This window comes from Corapipo altera, unplaced genomic scaffold (assembly GCF_003945725.1).
Source record: "Corapipo altera isolate COAL_440 unplaced genomic scaffold, ASM394572v1 268, whole genome shotgun sequence".
NCBI classification, from domain to species: Eukaryota; Metazoa; Chordata; class Aves; order Passeriformes; family Pipridae; genus Corapipo; species Corapipo altera.
In genome coordinates this window covers 4,045,368-4,073,104 of record NW_020884901.1, presented here as the reverse complement: position 1 = coordinate 4,073,104, position 27,737 = coordinate 4,045,368, and the positions used below count along the sequence as shown (strand labels likewise).

Below are 27,737 nucleotides of genomic sequence, written 5' to 3'. Positions count from 1 at the left end.
GATTAGACTGGCACGTTGTTGGTGAGTTTGTTTGCCACAGAATTAAAAAGGCTTTGGCTCCATGCAGAGAAATGAGCTAATGATGAATCCTGTGCAAAGGAGCAGCAGCACTGACCTGGACTGTCACAACTGGGAAGATGTCTGGACACTGAACTCGTTTCTGCCTGTTTTGGTCCCAGAAAGGTCGGCTTGCAGGGAATTTAACACAGAGTAGTGCAAAACAATACATTTTATTTGTTCACAGTTAAACACAAGCAACTGCCTTGACATTTTAGAACATTCTAATAAGGACAGCAAAACCTCCTTTTGGTTTAAGTTCTCTTTAGCTTACGATTGTACCATTTCCTCGTTTTTCATATTTATGGCATTTAATGTGGATTGTTTAACATGCTTACAAAGAGCGAGGCAGGGAACAGATTAACTTGACAAAGACAGCAATTTTAGATTTAACTAAAAGCAGTCAGTTAAAAAAATCTGTTTCCACTTCACTGATGGGACCCCTTCAAACAAACTGCAAGTTAACTACATACAGCAGATCCACGATTTTTAGACTTACAAAAAAAAAAAAAAAAAAAAGAAAAAAAGAAATAATTGCAAAATTTTGTTCCTCCATAATCTTTGTGGTCCATAAACAAACCGAAAGTGGTTTCCATTACTATCCTGGTGCTAAAATCCTGTTTAAAAGAAGAATAAAGTCACCTTATCAACGAGCTTGAGTCACTGCCAGGGCGTTTTTGTAACCGACACAAAACCCACCTCTCCTCGGAACGCCGGATACGCCCCCGGGCTGGGCAGGGCAGGATGGGGAATGAGCTCGTCCAGCATCCCAGCCCATCAGGGCAATGTGCAAACCGTTCCCTCCTGGGGCTGGGATCCGGTGGGGAAAGGGGCAGGAAACCTCCAAATCTTCCCGAAACACACGCTACCACGTTTGCTACCACTAAGTCTGAGAAAGGCTAAAGACATGTCGACAAAACCAGTCTGTCACTTACAACCAACTCTCTACTCTCTATTCCATGCAGAGTCAAGCTTGGACACAACCACTGAAGTTCAACCTCTACTCTCAGGGCTCTGACTGACCAACCCAAAGGACACGGAAAAATAATTTAAGACAGGTAGAAATGTATTTAGACCCTGGGTGTTACGGAAGAAGCGGAAAACGGGGGGGAAAGTCCTGTCAGGAGCAAGCCAGCACAGTGCCAGCTGCTTTGACAGCCTCGTTCCTATCAGGGTTAAGAAGGGATTTGAACTACAAATGCAAGTGTTCTTGGACTTGATTTCTATGTGAGGCAATTCTTGAACAGCAGCTGCCACCCACAGACTGTTTCAGAGGAGAGGCCACGTGTGAGGGTGACGGTGAAGCCTGATGTGTCCGAGCACACCCGGCCCAGACACACCCAACATTTAGAACAAGCACTCTGCCTTCCTAACAGCAGGCTCTGCTCTGTCACGAAGGAGATTGAGTCTGACCACTGACAAGCCCTGATCCCAAAATCCTCCTTCACAGAAGGCTCATCATTGACTTGATTAACACCGAAAGGCTTCACACCAGGATTCTGATTCCCAGTTTGAACAGGATTCCTCCTCAGCCTTGCCTTCTAAGGAAGCAGGATGAGGGTGAAGGGCAGAGACCTAGAGCCAAACTGACATTGCTGAGCTGAAAACTGTGCTGCAGCCTGAGCAGAAGAGCACTCAAAGGAAACCATATTCTGAACGTATTCCCAGGAAGAACGAAGCCAATTGCTTGGACTCAACACATGGTGGTCTTGCTCAGACCAGGAACAAAGAGCAGAACTGTGAAGGAGGATCAGGCAGCACATTTCCCTGATTAGAGAAACAAATCCTCCTCTGCAGATCTTCATAAGCTTGCAATTCTACATCCAGGTTCTGCACGCTCTCCCTACTTGAGTAAAGCTTCCTTTTCCCTCTTCTCCCACCCCAATTGCTTTCCCATACAAACCAGTCTGAGGTCAGTAACAGTCTGTCAGGCAAACACTTAAAATACCAAGAAGATCAGAAGCTAGTGTTTTAACAAGTCTTCAGCATTTACGGTCTCTTCTGCATTACAAGCTCCAGTTCCTTTTTGTCTGTTCAAATGTAACTTTCCAGGAAATGTTAAGGACAATATAAACAGTGATCATGAATTAGGGTGAATGAATCATTTTGCAGAGGTACAGTATCTTTAAACATTTGGGTATTCAATCAGACTCCAACTTAATGAAGACTGAGGGATGTGGGACAATGGACAGGCAAAATAGAGACCCTTGGATGAATGCACTGGAAATTCTAGTGCTGCTTCTTTCCAGGATGAAAGGAACCAAAGTCACCTGGACAGGCAGCACAACCAACTGCTCTAAATTGGAAGCTTGCAAGGAAATACAAAGCATTCAGAGTAGACTCACAAATGTTAATTTGGCCTCATATTGCACTCAAGTTCATAAACGCAGCCACTCAACTGGGGACAGGGAGAAAGGGCAAAAATACTTGCAAATGCTACCAGTTGTCCCTTCAAATTAGTACACGCTGCTAAGGACTGAATTGGAGAAAGAAGCAAGAGTTAGGCTGGGCATTTCAATTCCAGACCCAAAAATCCACTTCGCATTCATTCAGCAGCCTCCTTCCGTTCCTGGCCATCGATCCTGCTCCGCTGCATGAGCCACTGCTCAGACCAAAGAAACATAAAAGCTTTTAGTTAAACTTGCACTCACGCCTCCTGTTCTATGCCAAGAATATGAAAATAACACTGATTGACTATCTTCCTCTTTAACTGTGGTCATGATGAGTTTCATTGTAGTCCATGATATGAAGCTGTCCAACACTGCTTTCCTGGAGCTTGGGCGAGAGGCTGAGGTTATCGGGGCTCGGAGGGGCCTTCGACTCCGTGCTTGGATCTTTACATAGTTCAGTCTTTAGAGCATCAGACAGCCTGTTGATGGTCACACCCTCCTCATCACACTGGCTCTCGCTCTTGTTGCGAAATAATTCTCGTGCCTTCATTCCAAGGAAGCTCTTGGAGCTGGGGAGTGAACCTACAGTCAGAGGGACAGTGGACGAGGGCTCCAGCAACACGGATGTCTCCCAGCGACTGCTCAGCCTCTGGTTCTGGGGTTTCTCTGGGGTGGAGAGCTCGCTGCTGCTGCCACCCTTACTGCTACTGCTGCCTCGAGTGCTGGGAGGTTTGGTCTCTCCATTTCTACCAATGGTTTCTTCACTGTTTCCTGCCACTGTGTCTTCATTACCACAGTCCACCCTGTTTGGGAGAGAGAGAGGATACAGTGTCAAGGAAATCATGACAACTAAACAATGGAGAGGGAAACACTGGCCAAGGCAAGTTACTTCCATTTCTGCTACTGAATATGTACTTCAACAAGTTTCTTTTCACAGTTGTGTGGCAAAGCAGGAGTGACACAGGGCAACCAGAACTGTCACACACTCAGCTTTGCAACACCCAACGCTTTAAGTCCAAAACAATAATCCCACAGCAGAATGCAATTGGATCCTGATCTGTTACAGCAAAGGAAGAGATCTGTACATCTTCCTTGGACTGGAGATCTTTCCTTTACCTAATCCAAGCACGGTGATCACCACAAGCTGGTAGTGCAAGGGATGACCCTGATGCTGTGGCAGAATTGGGTGTAGGAAAAAAGGCACAGTCTGAAGGGAAGTACAGCACTACCCAGATGCTTCAGGCAGACAGATGTAAAACAAACACTGAAAAACAGCCTAACAATTTGTAGATTAAAGTGAGGTTTCTCTCGAATTTGAGTAGCAGTTCAGCTACCTGAGAAGTATTTCATCAGCACTTCCAGTGTTGTCAAGGGCTCCCTGTAACCCGGGCAGAGTCCTGAAACATATTCAATCTCGAAAAGGTGGAGCAACACAAATAGTTTGGGGTGATGCATCCAAGTGCTAGGAACTCCACAAGGATACCAACACTCATGAGACCTGCCTATTTTACATAACCACACTTACCTTTCTTCTGCTGCTTCAGCTGCTTCTGTTTTATCATCTTCAAGTTTTTTCAGTAGGCTGTTCTTCTCCAGACGGCCAAACAGATCCAAGATCTCCAGCTCAAATGCCTGTGTGATTCTTTTCTGGGCCTTGTACCTACTTTCTACTGCTTGCAGCTGACCTCTGAACAGAAAAAGAAACCAAAATGTCCAATGTCTCCAGATACTGCCTCAACTATGATAACACATACGAGAAAGCACAGCTGAAATGTTACATAGGAAGCACCTACCTTGCTTGGATTTTGACATCTTCCAGGTATTTCTTTTGCTCCAGGAAGAGGTGGTCCTTTTTTGCAAGCTGAGATTCCAGTTCAGCTATCCTTTTCTGGGAAGCATCAAGCCTTTGGCTTTGCTGTTGGACACATGACTTTGCTTTCTCCAGTTCTTTCCGAAAGGCAGCGTGCAACATTTCAACCTCCTCGAAGCAAACAACACAATGTTAAAGCATAATTTGATAGTGTGTTATTTTTACTGATGTTCAGACATGTTTCTGATGTTATAAATAGGCACATTTTAAAGGAGGATAGAATAAAAGCAGCATTTCTAAAAACAGATATAGAAAACTGGCTATGCTGAGGATGTACACTATTAAAATAACTACACATCACTGGAATTTATTAGCACATTAATGTTCCTTATGAAAAGCTCTTTTCATCAAAGCAAACTTGCCAGTTCTGCACTGGATTAGAATAGACAAACTCCATTTTAAATCCATTTTTTGCAACATGACGTTCATTAAACAGCAGTAAAAGCCTTTTTTTGGCTTATTATTCACCTTCTTTAATTACTTTCTCTCACGCAGAAACAGTTATATTGTTGTGTAATTTACTTGCTTCTAATTAAAAAAAGGTTTCTTTGAAGTCAGGAAGTAAAACCATATGAACCACAGAAGTTTTAGTGAAGCTACTACTAACTTTTAATAGGAAAATGAATGACTAAGTGAGAAGATTAAGATGTTTGTTTTAAAGCAGCACCTCATGAAAACCAGTAAAACCCTGGTTAAGATCTTTCTCCAAATTCTGGTACTATTGCACTACATTACTTTACCAACCATCTGCTGTTAATTACCTTACAAGCACAGTGAAGTCTCGGCCTTTGGAAAAAAAAATTGCTAAGAATTTATATCAAGTAGCTAAAACTGATTTCAGGTGTACCCCAACCACCCCTTTTTAGCTTTCAGAAGGGGCACTGAAAATATTCCTTAAACCTACAGTGCTCACAGATATCTGAACAGATCAAACACAAAATCAAATCCCTGAAAATCAATTTCAGAACAAAGTTATCTGTTAAGTTATGAGGTATTTCCTTCTGAGCCCAAGGCTGGGAAATGCTGGGTGATGCCCTCAAGTGAAGCCTCCCCAAAAGTCCTCCCCTGCAGCTCTGCAATACCTTTGTAGTGTCTGTGTGCTTGTGCTGCAGCTGCTCCAGGTACAGCTCGTTGACCTCCCCAAGAACCAGCAGCTGCCTGTTCAAGAACTCCATCTGCTGTTGCACTGACTCACTGTTGGAAAGCTGGAAGGAGAAAGGGAATAGGATCCAACACTGGGATGGATGGTTCAGCAGGAGAGCCACAGCTGACAGGCACTGTGTTCACAGGGGATTTTTACAAAGGAGGGACACAAAGACCAGAATCAAATGCATCGTAAATAGTGTTAAATAAATTAGTTTTCATAGAGAACTTCTAATTTCCATTCAACTTCTGACATAAGATCTCCAAGATGTCAAGATTTAATACAAGCTCATAATGCTCAATCTGCAAATTCCTGCTGTGGAAAAAGCAGCCAAGATGAGAAGACTCAGAAGCCCTTGAACTGAGTTTAGAGCTTCTTCACCAAAATACATTTTTCTGTGTTGTTTTTGTGTAATTAATATCAGACTCTAAAGAACTAAGCACAGGTTTCTTTCAGAACAAGAAAGAAAAAGCACCTGATGAAAATTATCAGGCAAAAAATAAACAGAAAGACACAAAGGGACCCTGGGAACACTGACTCTTCTTACCTTTTGAGAAACTTGGCTAAGCAGCAATTCAGTGTGACACACCTTGTTGTTGGCCTTCTTCAATTCTAACCTCAGATCTGCTATCATATTCCTGCAATCTTCCAGCTTGGTCTGTTCAAGTGACAAAAAAATTACTCAGGGTTCTGAAACTTCACCAAGGACAGCAAGGGCACAGGGCTGGAAAGCTGTAACCCCCAGCACTGGAAATCAAGTTATACTGAGCCCTTGTGAAAGCCCCCAAACCAGCAAGACACTGCCTTTTCCTATTTCCAAACTAAAGACAGGACAAAACAACTATAAAAGCACTTCCAATTATGCACTGCCTTACTGTGAATTAAGACAATATCTCTAACAAAAATGTACAGCATTCTCTCAGATATTTCATGCCTTGTTATTAAGAAGGTTATTTTTAAAACCAGTAAGTAGACAACAATTTTGTTCATGCTTCATACCTGCAATTCCTGGCTCTGGTTGTAGAATTCCTCCCGGTCGTGCTGCAGCTGTCTGATCTGGCTGTGAAGCTGAGCCACTATATTATCATGTTCCTCCTGAAACTGGTGGTACCTTGCCTGTTCTTTCTGCAGACTCAGTTTCAAGGCCTGGATTTCCTTTTCCTGTAGTTTCAGCTGATCTTTCTGTTAAAAATCCCACATGAAGCATCAGACAAGGCACCTGCTTCTGAGTTAGAACACCTGTCCTAAAGCACCAGCCAAGCAAAGCTGTCCATTACCAGCAGGGCAGGCAAACACTTTTCCACACATGGAACACTTTATATAGAGTGTGTTCTTAAGGCTTTTGGGGTTTGGTTTGTTTTTGGCTGAAAAGGAGATGAAATGGTGATAAGAGTGGACAGGCTGAAAACTCACAGCCACATCCAAAGGCACAAGGAGCAGTAACATATTTTTCCACTGCCCCTCATGCTTTCAGTGGGGACTTGGGCTTCACAGCTGAAACAACAGTTCATCTTCCAAAACCTATTCAGAAGTCTATTTTTGGCTCTTGTAGTGAATCACCAGAAGGTGAAACTGTTGATGGAATTAGCTATAGTATGAAAATACAGAATGAAACACACCTAAATCTGTAATGAGACGTCCTTCAATGCACTTAAAACTTCAGATTCTATCATAGTGAACACGAAAAGAACACTGCAGTTTTCAGTTTTTGCTGTTATTCCTCAACTGGGGACAATACTTTAAATATGCAATAAGATGTCTAGCCAGGCATTGAACAACTGCTCCACTAACAGGGAAGCCTTTAACATTATCCATAGGCAAATGCTGGCAGGGGTCAAGTATGAAGGCAGCCACTGATTCAGCTGCCTGAAGTCAATTAGAAACTACTGCCTTTAATGACAGCGCACGAGTCATTCCACAAACACTGACTTCAAAAAGGTGAGAAATGAGGCTCCTTTTTTAATTGGCCAGACCAATTAACACTGGTGAAGCACCAGTGTGTTTCCATCAGTGCTAGAGCTGGGTCCCTGCTCACCATGGCAGCGTTGTGCTCCTCCAGAGCTGTAGCTTTGATGACTTTCCTCAGGAGCCGGCGGTTCCGCAGGGCGTGCTGCTGCCTCTTGAAGCGCTCGTACAGCAGCTGGTTGTGCAGCAAAAGCAGTTGGTTCCGCAGGGTGTGAATCTCATCTGAAGGGGGAGAACCTGGATTGGGACACACAAGAGCTTATTGAACTGCACTGGCCCTGTTCCACACACGGGAAGTGTTTTCTGAAGTAAAAAATCAGATTTAAAAATCCATCTGCTCTATCTGACCTCTGACGCGAACTTCAAATTGTAACCATTTTTCCCAAAGCGACACGTCCGTGCGTTTCAAATGGATTCCTCCTCATATTAAGGAAAAAAAGCCAAGCTCACCATCACCACAGAAGCCTAAGAGCACAAAACTATGACAGCCACACAAGTGAAGCAGCAAGAAAAACAATCATCAGTTTTAGATTTGACTAGTAGTGAGGAGGTGGAAGGATGTGTTGGATGATCAGCACCACTCTGAAGCCCAGCAGGTAGGAAATGGTCAAAAGCAGAAGTGTCTAGAATTGTGGGGAGGGCAGTTTACACTTTTCCAAGATGAAAAATAGCAGCTCATCTCACTGGAACACAGCTGTCTCTCTGCTAAGCAGACAAACCATGACTTAATGGAGGGCACCAGCTTTTGCAGCATTAGTTATAAAAAACACAAACCAAAGGTATGCGGGTCATTGTTTAAGCAAGTCTAATAATAGAGAAACAGATTGCCAAAACACATGAGAAATTTCCTCACCTCCAAAGTGAGTCCAGTCAGCAGATTTGCTTGGCAGAGACAGTCTGAAAAATGAAAATGCAGCATTAAGTTTAAATATAAAAAACACTCTGCAAGTCACTTTAATATAAAATGCATACCTCAAAAGAGCTTACAGCCTAGTAAAAGTACAATTAAGGTCAGTTGGTATAAAAAGAATATGGAGGAATTGTGCAGCTCCTTTTCAGGCACAGCTATTAAAATTAAGCCACTACAAAAAGGAGTAACGAGAAAATTTGTGAAGTAATATTTTCAGTCACCTACTTGTTCAGCTCCTTAGTGTGTGCATCTGCTCCTTGCTGAATCAGTCTGTCCAGCACTTCCACGGGAGAAGTCGAGGACATACAGTCATCCTCCTGGGTTCCCTTGGCTTTCTTTAGCAGCTCCTCAGTCTTCTTGCCAACAAAGAGGTAGGCAGTCTTTGGTAATGCAACCTCGAAGAGGTGCTCATAGAGGGGAGGCTGCCCACTCCCAAACACCACCCTTCTTTGTGCTGGTACTTTGCACGGGCTGGGAGTGAGGATACTCGTCTCCCCAGAGGTTCCTTCCCTGTTCCCAGCAGGGCTTTCCCCAGAGCCTCCACAGGGCTTGTCTATGGGAGTAAACGTTTGTTTGGGTGTTTCCCGTGCATTCTCAGGCCCAGGCTTGTCCAGGGATGTTAAAGGCTCAGAGGTCTGGCTGTGTCCCTGCACACTGGAGACGGTTGAGTGGGTTTTCTTCTGAGAGCCTGACAGACTTTCATTTGTGCGGTAAAACGGGGAGTCAAACCCTCCTCTAGGCACCATGTGTTCAGCATCGGTCGTGATCTCCGAGATCTCTTTAGATATTGCATCTGAGGAGAGGGGGGAGCACCATTATGCACCTCGTGTTTCAGCATTACAGACATTTCCTTAGCCCAGAAGTAGGTAAGGGTGACAGGCATTACCTTCCTCTCTGTCCTTCTCAGCACTGTCTTCGAACGACAAACCACCCAAAAACTCTGCAAGATCACTTAAGGTTACTGAACTTTTACTACTGGGTATGTCTGAAAAAAAGGAAAGGAAAACCAAAAAGTTAGTTGTTCAGGTGCTGTTTCCTCCAGCCTTAGTACAGCACAAAACACAAGTCTTTTACTGCTGCAACATCCTTGGAATAAGCTTGTCCCTCCTTCAGATGCTTCCTCAAAGGAGGAAGTTACCTGACTGCTATTCCATTCTATGTGGAAACCAGGTTGATCAGTCACAGGTCACCCCTGATCCCAAATCTTGTAAACTTAACATTTGCTATTGCACAACCTCTGTAAGGATGTGCTGTTTGCAATTTAACTCATTAAGTAACTGGAATAAAAATGGTGGCTTGTGTGCAGCGTGGCTGTACTTCCACCTTCACATTAACCTCCCTCCAGCTTCTGCTCTGGCTCCACAAGGACCCAGCACTTGCCTGAATAAAGGAAGTTTAGCCATCTGATGTAATACAAACTTGCCAATATGTGGCTACTGATCAAAACCCCGAGAGAGCTGCCAGGGGGATACACCCCAGAGCACCCAGGACAGAAACCTCACACTCAGCTCAGTCACAGAACAGGAGCCCAGGGAAAAACTTTGCCTGTTCTTAACTTGGAATTCAGAAAGTTCAGATTCCAGTGTTCCTACACAACTACACCAAGGAAAACCAGCTTTAAATTTCACTGTCATCTCCACTTTGAAGGCAGTAAAGATTCACAGCACAGAAGTCTCAAAGATAGTGCTAAAATCTCTTCCTACAGCTGTCACAGATGTAGATGACAGAGAATGGAAAATGGAATCTAGATTTACCTATTAAAAGTTGAGTTCCTCAACCATCCACTGCTGATTTCAATATTCCACAGGACTTTAAAAAAAGGTTCAAGCACAGCAATATAATTGTAGATAGGAAACAAAGTTTTTCCAAAAGCCTTTAAAAGGGAACATCATATCTATCCTTACAGTTTGATCCAGACATAATACTGACTTCACTGAAGTAAGACTTCATATACAACTTGCTACTTCTAATTAAAAAAATTCATCCTCAAAGAATCAGCTTTTATAAAAAAATAAATATCCTTTTCCAGCCTTCAGTGTAGATCTGCATATTTGAACATGCATAAGAATGCATGAGAGCCAGGTAAAAAAAAATCTGCAAGCTACTTTTCTGAAGGTGAATGGTTAAAATGAAATCAAAAGCATCACAAGGTTTTAAGTTGAATCACAGTTAAGGCAGGATCCTGGAAGTACAAAGAACTCAGGGGGGAAAAAAAAAAGATATGAACCTGTGGAAAAGTGTTTGGGAATTGGAACATGTGTCAATAAAACCTAGATTTGTTTACAAGTAATGGGGAGAGGAAAATGGAGTTTACCCAATGATTTATCGCTGTTTATGACATTTTGCTGTCGGTACAGTAAAGGCCTCCCAGGATCTGGTTTGTCCTCCTGAAAAACAAAACAAACCCAAAATACATTACTTGCATTAGGTATTGCTGGAAATAAACCTCTTGGACAGTTTCACAGAAAGAACTTTACTGCAAACAGATGGCTTAAATAGCAAACCCATGTAAGAAGTCTGAAAACTGTGCAACTGGAAGTGGCAATAGTTGTCTAAACTTAGAAGAAAATGAGTTTTTGCAATGAAATGCAGCATTTTTTATGAACCAGTCACTCTGATTTTTCTTTCTCAGTTATGGTCACTGCATATAAGGCAAGTCAATGAAAAAAAACCAGATTAGTTTGGCAGAAGAATTTTGTAATACCTTTTTAGGAGGCGTGGCAGCAGCTGAAGGGAGTGAAACATGCACAAAGTCATCTGAAGTGCAGGGTGGAGGAGGAGATGTGGCTGGTGTTCCCAAAGGTGTTCCTTTCCCCCCTGCTGAAAAGGAGCACAAGTTTTCTCAGCAGGCTCCCCCTTCCTCCTTTCAGCTGATTTATTTCATGTGAAGAATTGTATGTTTAAACACTGTCTCAACCATTTACTTAAATCTCTTTCAACTGTTTATCAATATGAAAGTGCACAGTTTCCAAGAGGCTGCTTCAGACTTTGGCACTGAATTCTTGCATTTCCCCTCTCAGTGTTTGCACCAGCACCGCTCTAAATGAGGAGGTACTGAGTTCCCAGAAGGCACGACTCAAGCCTATCAAATGGCATGGTGTGACATCATTCCCATTAAAGAAGCTGACAGTAAAATTTAAAGCCAGAATTTCCATGATGATAAACCTTGAAAGCCTAAATTCCAAAATTCAGCACGTACCAGAGGTGCCAAAAGCTTTGCTGTAAGGTTGTGATGCAGACTGGGATGACTCTGATGGGACAACTCCAGGGGAGGTGGGTGGGGTGGTCATACCACACACTGCAGAAGGGCTCCAGATGGTGACCTGTGCCACAGCAATAAAACACACATCAGAGCTCAGAAAAGGAACATTGGGAAGCACCCAAATCCAGGCTCTCACACAGGAAATCAGGTGGGGATTAAATCCAAAACGTACACAAAGCACTGAAGAATTCACAGCGCTTGTCAGAAACGTGAATTTTTAAGGCTGTCACGAGAAACTATGGAAGTGCAAAGCATGAAAGGTTGCTGTGCTTCATCTTCTGCTTTACCTGCTGTGGCTCAGTTGACAGCCTCGAGGACTGTGGGCTCAGGATCTGAGGTAGCTGCCCTGGCATTTGTGATAGTGTTAGCCGAGGAGTGGAGTACGGGGTAGAAGTCCCTGAAAGTTTAAAAAAAAAAAAAAAAGAATTAAAATTTAAAAGTATCCAACACATCAAATACAACTCCATGGTTTTTCTGGCTAGGACTTAAAGGCTTTTAACCAAAGCTTTTCAAATCCATTCAATACAGACACCCGTAGCTAGCAAACAAGAGACTTTTCTTCCAGCTTAAAAAAGTATCTATTGAATATATTGCATATAACAGCTTTATGTTTTAGCTTGGTTTGGTTTTTTTGGGATGGAGAAGGTAGGGGAGGAAGAGGCAGGGGAAAAGCAACTTTGTGAACACGTACAAAATGTGTATCTATATATGGCTTTTTTTTAATGACGGCTTTTTTTCTGGTGCCTAAGAATCAGACTTTAAGTGGGATAAATCAGTAAGGTTTTTTTTTTTTGCTCTAGAGCCAGTTTTCCTCCAGCAATTGAGTATTGATTAGCCATCAGACAGGTCTTACCATAGCTGCTCTGTATGTCAATGTAAGAGCTGGCACTGGGGTCAGTTTGATGATGTTTTAAGCTTGTGCAGAGTTTCCGAGACACAGAGTAATAACCATCTTCATACGAGGCTTCTGCAGGGTCCAGGGAGATTTTGGCACATTCTATCACAACATCATGAGTTTCTAGTCTTTTCCACCTGCAGACAGTTTTTGGATCCAAAAGAGTAAGTTAGTCAATGATTATTAAAAACAAAGAGTTCCTGGACATAGGAGGAATTGGCTTGTAGGACGGCTCATTTGTTCCAGACAGCTTTGCATGCTCCCAGCCAAACTGGAACAAGGCATCACACAGAAATTGCAACCAGATGACTTGTAAGAGGGGGTCTCAAAGAGGAGACAAACAGCCTGGACACAGAGATCCACAAAGGTCTGCCATGGAGCACTCTGGAAAGGAGGAACAGCATACGAAGACTTGGTTGATCCTGAGCTTCAGCAGCTGTAGAAATCAGCTCAACTAGACTCAGATGTTGGTAGTCAAAATTTAGACATGCCAGCAGTGAGGGAATCTTATATTATTTAAGCAAACACCGTCTGCAATGCCAGTTTCAGATCTGCGATTTTCCTCCCAAGTTTGGGGAATGTTTTTTAGGGTTTTGTATCATATTACTGCCTCCTTCATCCTGAAAACTATTTCTCACTAAATCAAGAAGCCAGATTAGATCCACCCAATATTTTCAGGGGATGGAAGTTCACTGTAAAGAACAGAAAAGCTCAGAAGGCTGTCTATTAAAGGCTGAGTTGGTTTTGAAAGTAAGATATTCTATGTCCAAGATACCAAATCAGAAGGCTTCCACTGGTAGTTTTGTGCCAATTTTGTGCTCCTTAGTGGTGCCACCCTCCCCCCTGCCAAACTGAGCATTGTGACATTCAATGGGTTCCCAGTTAGGAGTGATTTCCTAGTGGCTCTGAAAAGCAGGGCAAGAGCACTACAGTGCAGCAACAAGAGTCAAATTCTCCTCTTCAGTGGCTGGGCCTGTGGAGACAAGAGAAAAGCAGCAAGTGGTGCTGCTGCAGGCAAATGAGCCTATTGCTAAAGAAATCTAATACAGCTGATAATGTTAAGACATACCTGTTAAAAGAACTGATCTGTTAAATGAACCAATATCTAGGTACCAAAACAAGACACACTGAAGCCATTTTAAACACTTAAATCCCAAATACTTCAACAGACCAAAAGGAGTATGACCCAAACCTTAAGCCAATGAAGCGTGTCCTGGTAGATTCACTTTATTCATTATAAGCAAACTCTTAGAACTTTATGAGGATGTTTGATCATTAAGTCACAAAAACAAGACAAAGTCAGTTGTTTAGTAGAAGACAGATTCCATCCCAGACACAAAATGAATTTAGAACCCCAACACTGCTGTTAATGGCCTTTCACAACAGCTTTTGCTTGTTCATCCAGCTGTGAGCTGGGATGAAGAAAGTCTACATGTTTACCTGGTGTGCCTCTGAATCTGGGTGGCAAAACACCCTGGGCACACACTGCTGCTGACACAGAAAAGGTTTTGCTGCACACCTGCAATAACCTCACTGAAAGCTGCTCATTTAGAGCCTTTCCTATGAGCAGAGTGAACATATATATATATATATATACCTTCGTGGGTCCAGTTCATGGTCCTTGGATCCAGTCACTAACTCTGGATGAATTCGCACATGTTCCATCATTGGCTGGGGGAGAAGAGCAAGAAGAGGGATGTGTTATCAGCACAGCACTGACCTGCCCAAAACTGATGAGAAAACCACTGATCCCAATAATTCAGAATGTTGCATTTAACAGATAAAGCTAATTCACATCATGGCTTCAAGAGTTCATCTTGCTCCCAACTGAGTTTTTAGTCCAATTTTTAATCTGTTTTGTTTAGCAGCCCTCAGCTAAACTGGCAAATTTCTGGTAATCAATTGGCAAATACCTGCCTTTATACAGCTGTGTGTCAGATATATGCACATGAGCAGCATTTTACCTTGACTACTTCTTCAAAGGTCTCCAAGTTTTCCTTCATACTGTAGTGAGAACGCAGAAAGGAGACAAAATTGCAAGGATACATTCCATAGAGCCGATGGAAGAGAGCATAAACACTGGCATGAAGATGGACAAGATAAATCTCTGCCACGTGACCTGGAAAAAGCAGTTAAATCTTTTTCATCACATTGGAGGAAAGAACAAAACTTCTAAGAATGCAAACAAAAGAACTTTTAAATTTGAAACGTTAGCTGGGACAAGTCTTCTGAGGTACAAACAGTCCCTAGTGAAACTGTGAAGTCTTCTCAGAAAACAGGCAACACTTATTCATCAGCTCACACAGCAAACACAAAAATGGACCATTAATTACAAGTGTCCTGTCATTCTCAAAGCACACATTTTTATTCAAGTTAAAACCCAAAACCCCTCTAGACAGCGAGCCAGAGTTGGGAAGAATCACTTAAAAAGGAAAACTAAGGTTTGTTTTACCTCAAAGGTAAAAACTAAAAGCTTGTATCCACAAAAAGCAATCAGTACAGACTTGAATCTTACTATCCATCTTAAAGTTCCAATCCTACTTGCAATGCAGAATTGCTCTCTAAATAGCATCTCTATGTGCTTAACACAGCATTTGTTCATTCAGCCATGAGACACACACACAGATACTGCCAGTGTTAGATATCAGACCCCTCTCAACAAATTCAGCAGAGCCAAGGCTGTAAATGAGAAGACCAGTTTTACCAACACTTTCATATTTAGCTGCACATTAAAATAAACTCTTACATATGCTGAGTCTTTCCCCTCCCCATTTAATCTGGGAATCTCAAATTCCCAAATATCTGCCTCAAATGGTGGCATTTTCCCTTCTCTATCCAGTAAGATCAATCTCTGCTTTTCACTGTCATCATTTTGGTTCAATGAAACTTCATGTAGTAACAGCACCACATGGAAGAATCTAAGAGACTTCTGAATTTTGAGCAAAGAACTCCCAGGTGCTACTGAAGAACAGAACAGCTTGTGGGCTTAACACATCATTTTCTGTGTTTAAATAACCTCAGACCATTAAGAGCCTCACAAAAGAACTGCATACAAGTCACAGGGACTCTGCTAAACCACAACTGCATGCAACAAAGTTGAAATCTCACCTGGATTCTGCAAGCACCAGGCTGAGAGACGCCCAAAGATACCAAAGAAATCATGAAGGTACTGTTTGCCAGACTGAGGAATCATTGGCAACATGGTTATTAGCACTAGGACACCTGTGGTGAGTACTACTACATCTGTGTCAGTCTGCAAGAAGGGAAAAAACCTGCATTAGTTAAAAGTGTTGAACTTCATTTTTTCCAAGGATGAAGTGAACGCTGAGTCATCATCATGGAAAAAGTTCTCTGTTGAAACAGTCCCTCTGAACCCTACCACAACTTAATGATCCAAGATTACTGCATTTTTTTTTTCATCCAAAACAACTCCAAGATTTTGGATCGTTGTTCCTACTCTGCTGCTTTCCTGCATAAAGACTTGCCTTAGTTCAAAAGGGAACATCACCACAGTTCCACAGCCGAGTAGAAAAAAAAAATTACTGGTATGTGAAGCATCTTATGTGTCACCTTCCTTCCTTTCCAGAGCTGAGAACACGCAGCACTCAGAGCCTCAGGAACTGCACATCTGATCAGGGTGTTCAAGGGTGTTGGGCAGTTACCAACACAGGGGTCAAAAGCTTTCCTCTTAACCTGGCTGATGGCTCTGGTTGCCAAATATTTCACCCAGCAACAATCCAACGATGCTACAACGCCTTGGCTTGGACTGTGAGACAGGGATGTGTCAGTGAAAGCCTCTGGCTCCATGCAACAGTATCAGGGAATCAGATTTTAGGACAGGACACAGAAAACGTTCAAACTCTTTCCCACTGGAGTCCCCACTTGCTTCTCCAGTTTAAAGCACATTTTCCTTGGCAGTTCCTGTGCTTTGGCAGCACAGGGGGTACAGAACAGAGGTAAGGTGCCACTGAGCTGCTCTTGGATCTGGTATTTCCCAGGAGATATCACCAGCTGCTCTGGTATCTCCCAGGAGCCACCAAGGCTGATGGGACATATTCAGTGTCAGGGATTATTCTTCCTCTGTATGTCTACCTCAGTCACACATAAACTATTACAGTACATTTCCTGTCCATCCCAATCCCTCTGTACACATCCCAAGCACTTCCACATCTCTGTTCTACTCCTACCAGCTTTCTGACTCACTTCACTCCTCTCTCAGTCCCACTGCAAAGGGTAACAGAACTCATCAGGAGTTCCAGTCACAGCACTTGTAGCTGCTCCTTTGGCAGTTACAAATCAGTGGTTTTGTTTTGAAGAGCACTGGTACTTGGCTACATCATGCACCTAAATGTGATTTTAATGTGAATTCTTCACTACCACATTAAATTCCATTACTGACTATGCATTCTAGGTCTCAAAGCATTTTCCATTCTTTATTCACTGTTGCAGTACTGTACAATGTTATAACTGATAAATTTGCAGATGGGAAAAAAAAACCAAACACAAAGCATGGGGAAACAGCTATGTCCTTTTAATCCAGCATGTTTGTAGCTAAGAAGGAAAAGTCTACTGATTCCAAGGTGATTTCACTATGGAATAAGCTATTGCATGGCTCATCTAAGCTGCAAGTAGAGTACACTACCTTACATGCACAAATTCAGAATGCACCAATGGGAAGTTACTGTATTTCTCATTAACTTCACGTTCAAGACACCCATCAACTTCACCAGGGGCCCTCTTTAACTTACTTTTGAAAAGTTTTAATAAAATTTCCTAACTCACAGATACACAGTGACAGTGGGTTTTAGAAACACGACTGTCAGCAATAACAGGATCAGCACAAGGTATTTAGCTGACATTAATTCCACTGTGGCTTAACTGACACCAAAACACAAATCAAATGCCTGGCATTGCAAGTATGTATGTTTACATCAGGTGTTTTATGGACAACACTGAGAGTTCTTACCTTGAGACATTTAAGTAATGAAAGTAGGAGAGGTGCTTGAGAAAGTTTATGTTTCCAAGATGGTTGTCGTCTTATCACATGTCCCAGCAGAGAGAGAGTGGGTAAACGAGTAGCAGCTTTGCCCATATAATCATTAATTTTGTCCAGTAGATGCTGATAAAGGGTTTTGCAGAGAGTGGTTGAAAAAGGAAAGGTATTTATATTTAATTGCTATATGTTCTTTCTCACCAATCTATATTCAGCAGTTTGTCAGTGATGGAAACTATGGGCATTTTACAAATACACGGGATCCAAGAGGAAATAAAACCCAGCAATAATGTAAAAGTGCTGGTAGACAAATGCAAACTAGTCAGTCCAGAAGTCACTGCACTTGGAAATGTTTATAAGTAAATAATGAAAAACTAATCTGGCCAGCAGCCAATTTGTTGTGTCATTCCCAACCTATTTAAAAATCCTTACTTGCTCTCAAAATATCCAATTTGTTTTAGGCCAACACATCCAGGACTGACCAAGCAGCAGGAGCATTGCAAAGAGACAACAGCAGTCCTCAGAAAACTTTCCTTTATAGAGGTTCTTTGCTTAATTGGGTCAGTTTAAACAACTCAAGAAACGGAGACCTTTGAACTTTTTTTAAAGCTTAACTACTCTTACTACAGAGATACTACATCTCTACAGCAAGGTAATTCTACACCAGCCCAGAACCCCAGAGTTCTAAGAGGAGCTATTTAAAGGCTGCTCAGTACCAGGCTAAAATCTGCCATAACATTATAGATTTGTTTTTACCTTGTCATGAGGCTCTTGCAGCGTGGACAGGATATGCAGTGCCTGCTGAGAATTGGTTTCCAAGTAATAGTCCACCAGGTTGTTGACAAGCATAGGCCCACGGTCTGTCAGTTTGGGGAAAAAAGGGAGGGAAAAACCTCTCAATACCCTAAAAACTTTGCTACAGGGACATTGCAGAACTTTTAAACAACTATTACACAATTCATAATGTGAAGCAGGACTTGGTGTTTACCAGACCTTTGGGAAAATGAGACCTCTCGACTACATTTCCTGGTTCCAAACCACTCAAGCAATTGCATTTGGCTCAGGGAAAGCAACCATTTATTTTAATAACTAACAATTACTGTCTAACCTTAAAAACCTAGAGGCAGCTGAACTGCAAGGGTATCTTACCCAGTACAGGTAAAGAGTTCAGGAGTAACTTTATGTTCTCTCCCTTCAGCAGATAAAGGAGAGCAAGTTCAGGGACAAGGACACTGGCAGAGCTCTTAAGCTCTGTCAGCACAAGTGATGCCTTAACAGCAGCAATCACTTTTCAGAAAGTCTGGGTCTGTTTTGTTTTGCTTTGTTTTGTTTATTTTTTTGAATTAACAAAATCCCACTGGTTCTCATAATGTGGATGCCACCTAATTCTTTCTAGATACACTTGACAAAGAAAGTTTCATCAGCTCCCACTTGAGGCTGTGCCTCAGGAAAAGCCAGTCATCCTCTAATAGTATTTTAACAATTACATAACAGACCTTCCAGAAGCCATGCCATTAAGCAAAATGAACTGAAGAGAAGCTTAAATCCTTAAAGCAATTTCAAACCCAAGTATCAAGGAGTTTCTTTCAAGCTGCATTTGCAAAGACAGGGTTTGATAAAAGAACCCACATTATTCTACCTTTACTGGTGTAAAAGCAAAGCCCTTCCTGGAATTACATAAAAGCATACATACCACAAACGAGATTATCTTTGAATGCAGCTGTTATATCTTCCAGGACACCCAGAATTGGAGAATCCAGCATTGAGAGGAGCTCACCAACATTTCCCTGCTGTGCCATGATGCACGTACTGACATGAATGTGGAGGTCAAAATTTCAGGAAGTTCCTCATTGGTGTCTCTCTACCAGACTAGGAGAGAAGAAAAAAAAAAACAGATGAATGAACTTTTCTTTTTCCATCTTAAATCTCCCAACTCTCCTATTTCTTTTCTGCAGTATTGCCCATTTCACACTGAAAGGATTGCTTTGAGTTTGCACACCTGCAATAAAAGCTGTAAGAGAAGAGTTTCCAAAAAACCAATGAGTTATTAGCAGGGTTTTCTTCCCCTTTTTCAAAAAGACATTAATCTGTTTTGCAGAAGACCTTGGCAATCATATCTAGACTGTCAGAGCATTCTCTTACCATATTTTTTAATTTGTTCTCCAGCTTGGTAAACTAAGGCTAAGGTCCATTCCTCCATTCCTGCTTTCTTACAGCAATTCCTCCTCAAACCACCTTTCAGGTCCTTTGCATAGTGAACTAAACTCTGGAGAAAACACACACCTCCAGATCCTTCTCCAACTCTGTGACCAGATCAGGAATTTGCTGCCCTGGGCTCTGCATTGTTTCACACCAACAGATTTGGGCTTTAAGACTTGAAACATGGCCAAGCTGCAGCTGTTGGGAAACTCAGTCAGGGTCACTGCAGCTGCTGCCCTTGGCCACCCTGGGCACACCAAACCACAGGCTGGGCAGCACAGCACACCTTCTTTTCATGTGTGTGATTGGTGAATGACACACTGAAAACTCTGCAGTGCAGAAACTGTGGAGAGTATTAAATGCAACAGTGTGCAGATAACATGACTGGCCAGGTCCTCAATAAGAAGTGGGAACAAACCTGAGCCTCTTCAGGCTTTTCAGATGGCTTCTTCCCATGTCCCAGCACCAGAGGGATTCAGGTGTCACATCTATCTACCTACCACAAAATGCATTTTTAATTCATCCATAAAAATCCTGTGCTGAACCTTTTCCAGTGGCAGAAAGAATCTGGTGTCACATCCCACCTAATTTTATCAGCAAGGGTTTCTTTTCCCTCCTACTTCCAGCCAGCACACATTGTTCACTTCCCCCATGGAAGGCAAGACTGACACGTCCCAAGTTTACACACAAAATCCTTTTTTTTTACTGCAATGGTTTATACAGCACCTGTTCTGTGGACGAGCTGAGCTTCTGTCTGCAGTGTTGTCAGCCACACACCTTTCATGATCACTAATAAAGAAAAAGCAGGAAGAGGTCAAGAAAAGGCAGTATTTGTTTTTTGTGTACAGTCAGAACAGCATTCAGTTCTTTACACAGATGCACCTCATCCCTCCTGCAAGAGAAAAGTCAGCCCTTAGTCTGAAAAACACCAAAAGGTGTTGCACAGCTGCCCTTTCCAGAACTGTCCACAGGTTAAGCTGTGCAACTGCCTCCAACTAGATGGCTTTCACAAGATTCTAGTTTTGTACTGTGACCCTTCACAAGCTGCTGAAGAGCTGTATTTATGAGAGGTAAAATCTTACACACAAAGAATCCTCCTCTATCCTGAACCTAGAATACTTAATTTAAGCCTTTAGATTCTAGTCAAAACATTGTTAGGCATTAGCCAAGGACCACATAGCTCAGTGCTCTATTTTAAATAATGTTCTAATTACTTACAGACATATTGCCTTCTTGAAAACTGACACTTAACAACGTTACTGGCCAGCAGGAGTTAACGTGGCCACCAGTAAACTTTGTCATTTGCAACATATCACTCTGTAGTTGCAGAACTGCCCAAGGTCACTTTTCTCAGTGCCACCAGACATCAGCTTACTTAATCTGGCACGGATTGCAAATTCAAAGGTGATAATATGGCACCACTCTCACTACAGGCATTTCAGGAGGGACTGACTTGCTGTAGTGCTCCAGTAATCACCATTTCAGGACACAAAACACCCCACACTCAGTTTTCAATGGTCACAACTGAACAGTCCAAATAAAAGCTCATGTCCAAGCAGCCAGCACAGTCTGGTCACTGAAGTGTTCACATTTAAATGCTATTTTTTTTCAAGCCTGATGCTGGCAAGACCTTAAACCTTCAGACTTAAAACTGGCTGGCGGTGTAAAAAAGACCTGGACAATAAAAAACCAGTAACTTAAAGTGGGGGAAAAGTTATTTTTTACTCAAACCAGAATGGATTTATAATCTATAGATTCCATAAAATTAGAGCTGGGATTTGCTGTGGTTTGGGGTTCTGTTTTGTTTTGTTTTTTTTTTTATTTCTCTACATTGTGCAGACTTCCAAGCTTCAACTTCTTCCTCAAAGCACTTGCTGTTTAGAAGACAAACAATGCTCAAAGAGTGACACCATCCTTTCAAAAAGTTTGAAGCCACTCATCCGTGCAACCTGAGGAGCCAACCTTCCTCTCTGTTACTCCTTTTCAGGAGTCAGATGCTTTTTGAGTTTCTAGTAACTGTTATAACACTGAATTGACTCAATGACAATTCTACTGAGACACCCAGACTGCACTCAGAGGGATGTATGGAAAAGCAGCTCCCTACAGAGAATCTACTCCTTTATTTCTCACAACACCATCTTCAAGACCAAAAAGGCCTTACTGACACAGATCCCTCCACTTCTACCAGGACACAGTCTCAGCTATGGTGAAGCAGCAGATTCACCAGCTCCCTAAGCAGCCTGAATTAGTTGTTTAAAGTCTTGTTAACAAAAGAGAGGCATGACCACACCCCCAGGCCAGCTGCAAGCAAAACCTGTTTTGAGAATTAAAGCAGAGTGAACACCAGTCTCTGTGTTTTTACCCCATAAAAACCTTGTCAACACTTTTTCTCTTTGACCCCCCACCAGTGAAAAGAATACTTTTATTTCTTATTTTCCTTGAGTAATACTGTTATTATATTATATCTTCACCACACCAGTAAAAACCTGGACAGCAGGTTTTGCTCATTCTGACACAGCCGGAGGAAAAGCTACAGCAGGAAATCAAGAAACACACCTTTGGAAACCCTCTGGATGGGGTCTGGAAGTCGGGTCCAACAACACACTTGCAGACAGATGGGGAAAAACACCAGTTGAAATGTTGAGCAGGTAAGAGGATTTGTGGCATTGTGCTGGCACGAAACAAACGCTGCCATCAGATAAGAGCAGGGCTGATAACCCAGCTCGGTCCTGATAACGACACACGGGAGGTAACGGATCATTTCCCAAGCTCCCTCAACTAAAACAGATGGCTGGAGTGACCTTGTGCCAATAAATCCAGCATCGTTTATTTAAACTTGTCAATCAAGCCCTGGAGTACCTTAAAGTGGAGCAGTCTCCACTGCAAAAGCCCATATTTGAAATATTAATAAAAGTATTTCAAACCACACTCCAAACCAGGACAATATTACACACAAATACTTCAATAGGTGCAACTTTATCTGTTGAAGTTACACCAAATAGGTATAAAGTTGTCACCCCACTATACACAAATAATTGCAATTTTAAAAATCAAATTATAGTTTTTTCAATGCAGGATCTTCTCTAAAGTGAAATTCTAAATAAGACTGAGATCCTCTAATCACACTGGCTCTGCTGGGCCCAACACAAATGAACAAACCAGGAAATTCCAGCAATAGCCTTAAATCTCATCCCACTTTTTTAAGCAAAGACAGCTGAGTAACTACTTTACAGGCAACAGGCTTTTAACTCCAGTCAGAAGACACTGTGTTCTGGCAGATGAAGTTCAGCTCCCAGGGGCTGTGGTGTCAGAATGATTTATCACAGTCCTGCCAGGAATTTGGGATGTGATTTTTAAATCTTGTAGATAAGGACAGGGCAGGTTAAAGGACTTCCACCACCTTGTGAAACAGCGAGATCCTCCACTGGATGCCACAGTAATTTTTATCTGGAATTGATACATCTGTGGTGAACAGGATATCCCTTAAATCTTTACAGTATCACATCACAACACCTCTTTCTGCTCAAATACATAGTTACAAGATGCTTCCATCCCTAGATATTGCAATCATTCCCCTTTAGAAGAAATTCCACATCCCTGCAGCCATACTTGGTACTAACAGGATTAGAATGAAGTCTGTAAGTTTTCCATGTGTTTTGATTCACTGACTCTTCCCTAACTTTTAAATTAGTTTTACATGAAAGATCCTTGGCACTTGGTTTATAAAGAGAAAAATAAATCTGTTTAAATACCTTTTGAAATGCAACATTTTCATTTCACTGGAAGACATAACAGCAATAGCACTTCTTATATTCAAGAGCTTTCATTCTTATATTCAAGAGCTCTCATAAAGACAGATTTTAGTAAAAAGTATTAATTTTAAGTACCAATACAGCCTTGGAGCCAGCTTGCAGAAGGAAAAGGAGAAGCCAACAAACCAAGAACCAATTTAAAATTGTTTTTTCTTCAGTAGCTAATTTAACCACACCACAAAACAGTTTAAGCTACAAACTCCAGACAAAGGCAAGGACTACAAAAATATTAATTGCAAAAGGCTAAATAGAGAAAGAAACAGCAGAGTATTCCCAAAGATTAGGACTTCTGTAAGTATTTCTGTCAAGAGAAGATGTTCTTCTGTTCAGTGTATTTTTATCTCAAGCCAAATGAAAAAGCAGCTGGTAGTGCCAGTTATGCTGCTCAGAGGGTGGGGAGGAGGGGGACACACACCACAAACACACCCTCCTCCCACAACACCCTTTGCTGCAACAACACACAAATCCACACACCAGAAGCACCTCTTCTGGGGCTGGGGGATCAACACCAGCATTTTATCTCTCCTCATTAATCATAAATTAAATTTTGGGCTGGCAGTGAATGGTTATTCCCCCCCACCACCTTCCAAGAGAAAAGGGGGATTTCAACACCATGAGAGCAGAACCTCCAGATTTACACTTTTCCACCTGATTTCCACTGCAGGTAAGGGCAGCTCAGGTGCTCAGGTGCTGCTCTGGCAAAAGCCACAAAGGAGGACAGAAGGATTTTACAGCAATTGTTGTTTCCAAAGAAAAATTCAGATTGGCAGCACAGCAGCCCTTTTTACTCCAGCCTTTGAAAGCCTCACTCCCTCCCATCCAACACACAAAGTCAAAGCCTGTTTTAGGTCTCCCAACAACACTCAATTTTATATTTTCCCCACAGTTAAAGTAAACACTGCCATCACAGAAGTGACATAAGCAATGAATGAAAAGTGACAGCAGGGAGAAAAACCACTGGTGGCCCAGGAAAGCAAGCAGCTGACTATTCCCTTTCTCACCACCCAGGAATAACAACTCCAAACCTCTGTTCAAACTGACCACTACAACTGACAGTACAATCAATTTAATTTATTTATTAATTTTTAAAGAATGAAGGTATCTGGCTTCTAATAGCAAATATTCTTCTGGTTATTTTAAGATCTGATCCAAGACCCCGCTCCTAAACTCAGTAATTATTTGTAGTAATAACTTGATATTAAATACATTCACTTTGTTACAGGTGCTTAACTGATGTGGGAACAAGAAGATCACAAAAGTCCAATAACCCCAAACAAAGAGAAAAAAAATCACACTCAGCAATTTTTAAGATTTTCTTGACTCTCTGCTGTGCTAATACACTATTGCTAATTGCTACTCATCAAATTTCTGTCAGAGGGAAAATTGTTTAAAAGCAACCCATGTCTAAAAAAGCCCAAACATGGCAGGGCTGACCCCTCACCGTCTGGCAGGAGCCCTGCTAACCAGCCAGCTACTAAATGGAATTAGGGAATTATTTCATTCCTTCCACCCAACTGCACATATTAATAGCAAATAAATAAATAAGAACAAGCCCTGGTTTTCTGTACCAATGTAATTAACATTACACAAGGAAAGCAAGTCCAACTAAGGAATCTTTTTTAGCTACAAACAGGTGAACAGAGAGCTCCAGGCTTGGCACCAACACAAGCAGTGAGACTCCTAAATCTCTGCAGCACTTTTCTTTTTGCCCCCAAGAGGAACCTTTTAAAATATTCACAGAGTTAGGCAGCAATTCAGTAAACCTTGAAATCACTGCAAACTATCTGATGTACTCACTGAGGCATTTTAACTACTCCAAGAATTAAAGTCAGCAGTACACAGAACAGCAGCAAATGATGTGTAACTGTTAAAGTGAAAACAAAACGTGCATAATGCCCAGGAAAATGACAGCAATTCTTTACTCTTAACGTGCTACCCAAAGAAATGCTTATGCTAACAAAGGAAACATCATTACTTGTCCTCATTATGTTTATTAAACTACATGAAAATAAAATACAGCAGCCACGTACCAGATCAAGATCTAAGCTGTAACATTCTTTCTTAAATATCCACCTTTCTGCAGCATGCCACGAAATCTGGTCCCTTCGCTGCCTCCACCACTGATTTATTTTAATTTGCTTCTTATCAGAGAATCCCAGAATGGTTTGGGTTGGAAGGGACAGTAAAGATCATCTTATTCCACCCCCTGCCACGGGCAGGGACACCTTCCACTAGCCCAGGTTGCTCCAAGCCCCGTCCAACCTGGCCTTGGACACTCCCAGGGATGGGGCAGCCACAGCTTCTCTGGGCAACCTGTGCCAGGGCCTCCCCACCCTCCCAGGGAAGAATTTCCTCCTAATAAAGGAAAAGGTATCTCTTCCAAATGTAAAATAAATATAGGAGTGTGTGCACATATTCAGCTCGTACTGACTGGGAATCACATTCCCAGGACTAACTGACACATCCTGTCAGGACTAACAAGAAGGTGTCTGGCAGTTGGAAGAATTTCAGGAATCAGTACAAGTCAACATCCCAGCAGTCCAGCTCCAAATAAGAGCCAGCATCCATTTAAAACTACAAATAGCTACTAAAGACAAATATTTGTTCCAACACCAAAACATCTGCAATTGGCCAGTGTATCTCGCATGGGAATCCCTTAAAAATGCTACTTTTTTAGCCACCATAAAAGTAAATTTTCAAGTAACAAAGAGTTAAGGTGCCAGGATTAAACACAGCCAGAGATAAAATCATTTTAATTAAAGCCTGTCTCATGACACATTAGATATTCTGACTACATTTTCATCTGGGTAAGTCTGTACAATTCCCCATAAAGGAAATGTAGGATTGGGCTGACTGGGCTGCTAAAATATCCAGAACAAATGAACAAACAAACACAAAGCAAAAAACTGTTTTACTGAGCAAAGGATTTTAAGCCCCTGATTTTATTTAAAACTTAAAACGTGGTGTAGCTGTTTCTGATAAGCAGAGTATCTGATTGCTGCTTACCAAAGTCAACAGCAGAGAGATTCATTCCCAATGTTTGCAGTGATTATTAAAACTTCCAGAGTTTTCCTAGATTCGGTTTCTAGCTGTTCCCACATATAAATTGAAGAGGAATTTTTCCACTTAACAGGATCACTTTCAGCAGTGCTTCAATTCTGACAGATTTCAAACAACTATCCCCAGGAGTTAATGCCAGGAAACTGCAGGATCAGACCACACAAAGAATGAAAACCTGTATTAGCATCCACTGGAAGGTTCTCTGGAAACAGCAGGTCTGGAAACAGTTTTGGAAACCTGATCTCAGTTTCTGGGTCATTTCCATGGGTTTTGAATCATACATTCCTTTAAGGCACGTTCTTTCTTTCACTCATTGCCTTGTAAAAGACTCATTAGAAAGAAAAAACAACCAACACAGAACGGCCAGGAGAGAAGGTCTGACTAAACTGATAAAACAATGACAGAGGCTGCATCCATAGCAAACAAAGGGTGAAAACTTCAGGACTGCAGCCCCGCAAGTTCTTTGTGATAACAGGAAGCAAAATGTTTTACTGTAGAAGTAAACAACATCCTGACTTTCACATTACCTACCCACGAGCAAGGAAATGAGAAAAGCCTTCCTCACCGAGGGGACAGACTTCACCAACTGCTTTATTTAATGCCCAATCCCGGACGAGGGAACCTCCTCAGCGAGTCAGCGAGGCAGGGGAAGCCTGAAAATCGCTTTTGCAAGCGTTTACTCAGCGTTTCCACGGAGGATGCTGAGCCTTTTCCCGACGAACCGCGCACAATTGAAGGGCTGGTGGGGAGACCCTGAGGGGGGGGCAGAACCCCCCCAGCCCTCCAGGCAGCGCCCCAGAGCAAGCCTGGCTGCGGGGAAGTAGAGGGGACGGAGTGAGGCAGGAAAGTGGACGGAGGGGGAATATCCCCCCTCTGCCTTCCCCATCCCCCCGGCCCCTTCCCTTTCTCCTTCCCAAGCCTTTTCTCCCTGCTCCCCCGCTCGTCCCTGTGCTCTGCCTCCTCCTCTCCGTCCCCGCGACTGCCCGCGGTGTCGCCCGGGCCGTGGGCTGGCCCGGCGCACTCACCTGTCCCTGTGCTCCCCTCAGCTGTTTACCACTCCGGGCTCCCTCGGCCCACAGGGCGCCGCCATCTTGGCCCTGCCTCCCCCTCCCACCGCGGCGCTTCGCCCCTCGGATCCCTCCGCCGCCAAACCTAGTCCCGCCTCACCGCCTCACTCCCC

The 27,737-nt window shown here is 42.5% G+C and overlaps 1 protein-coding gene across 6 annotated transcripts; it reads right to left on the bottom strand.

Moving 5' to 3' along the window:
* Positions 1-211: 211 nt before the first annotated feature.
* TSC1 (TSC complex subunit 1) lies at positions 212-27,737 on the bottom strand. 6 transcript variants are annotated; one of them, XM_027650021.1, is made up of 23 exons: positions 27,583-27,737; positions 20,412-20,474; positions 19,180-19,355; positions 18,243-18,346; positions 17,460-17,612; positions 15,602-15,746; positions 14,458-14,612; positions 14,091-14,164; positions 12,452-12,630; positions 11,886-11,995; positions 11,536-11,659; positions 11,041-11,156; positions 10,651-10,723; positions 9,223-9,321; positions 8,562-9,129; positions 8,280-8,323; positions 7,497-7,663; positions 6,461-6,643; positions 6,009-6,119; positions 5,400-5,522; positions 4,241-4,425; positions 3,973-4,134; positions 212-3,250 (listed from the first exon to the last, which is right to left on the bottom strand). In XM_027650021.1, the coding sequence occupies exons 3-23, from the start codon at positions 19,283-19,285 to the stop codon at positions 2,764-2,766; spliced, it is 3,468 nt and encodes a 1,155-aa protein (XP_027505822.1). In that variant the 5' UTR covers positions 19,286-19,355; positions 20,412-20,474; positions 27,583-27,737; the 3' UTR covers positions 212-2,763. The 6 variants fall into 6 exon arrangements, with proteins under 6 accessions (XP_027505822.1, XP_027505821.1, XP_027505817.1 ...); XM_027650020.1 differs by having other exon boundaries at positions 4,241-4,428; positions 11,041-11,153; XM_027650016.1 differs by having other exon boundaries at positions 4,241-4,428; positions 27,583-27,736.

What these genes read in the sequence shown, in the direction of transcription:
- TSC1 (XM_027650019.1), bottom strand. Translation starts at nt 19,285, where the DNA reads ATGGCACAGCAGGGAAATGTTGGTGAGCTCCTCTCAATGCTGGATTCT. An exon ending in AAACAGCGATAAATCATTGG is followed by an intron (nt 9,322 to 10,650) that starts GTAAACTCCATT and finishes CCTTTTTTTCAG; the next exon opens with ACATACCCAGTAGTAAAAGT. An exon ending in GCTGAAGCAGCAGAAGAAAG is followed by an intron (nt 3,251 to 3,972) that starts GTAAGTGTGGTT and finishes TCTCCCAAACAG; the next exon opens with GGTGGACTGTGGTAATGAAG.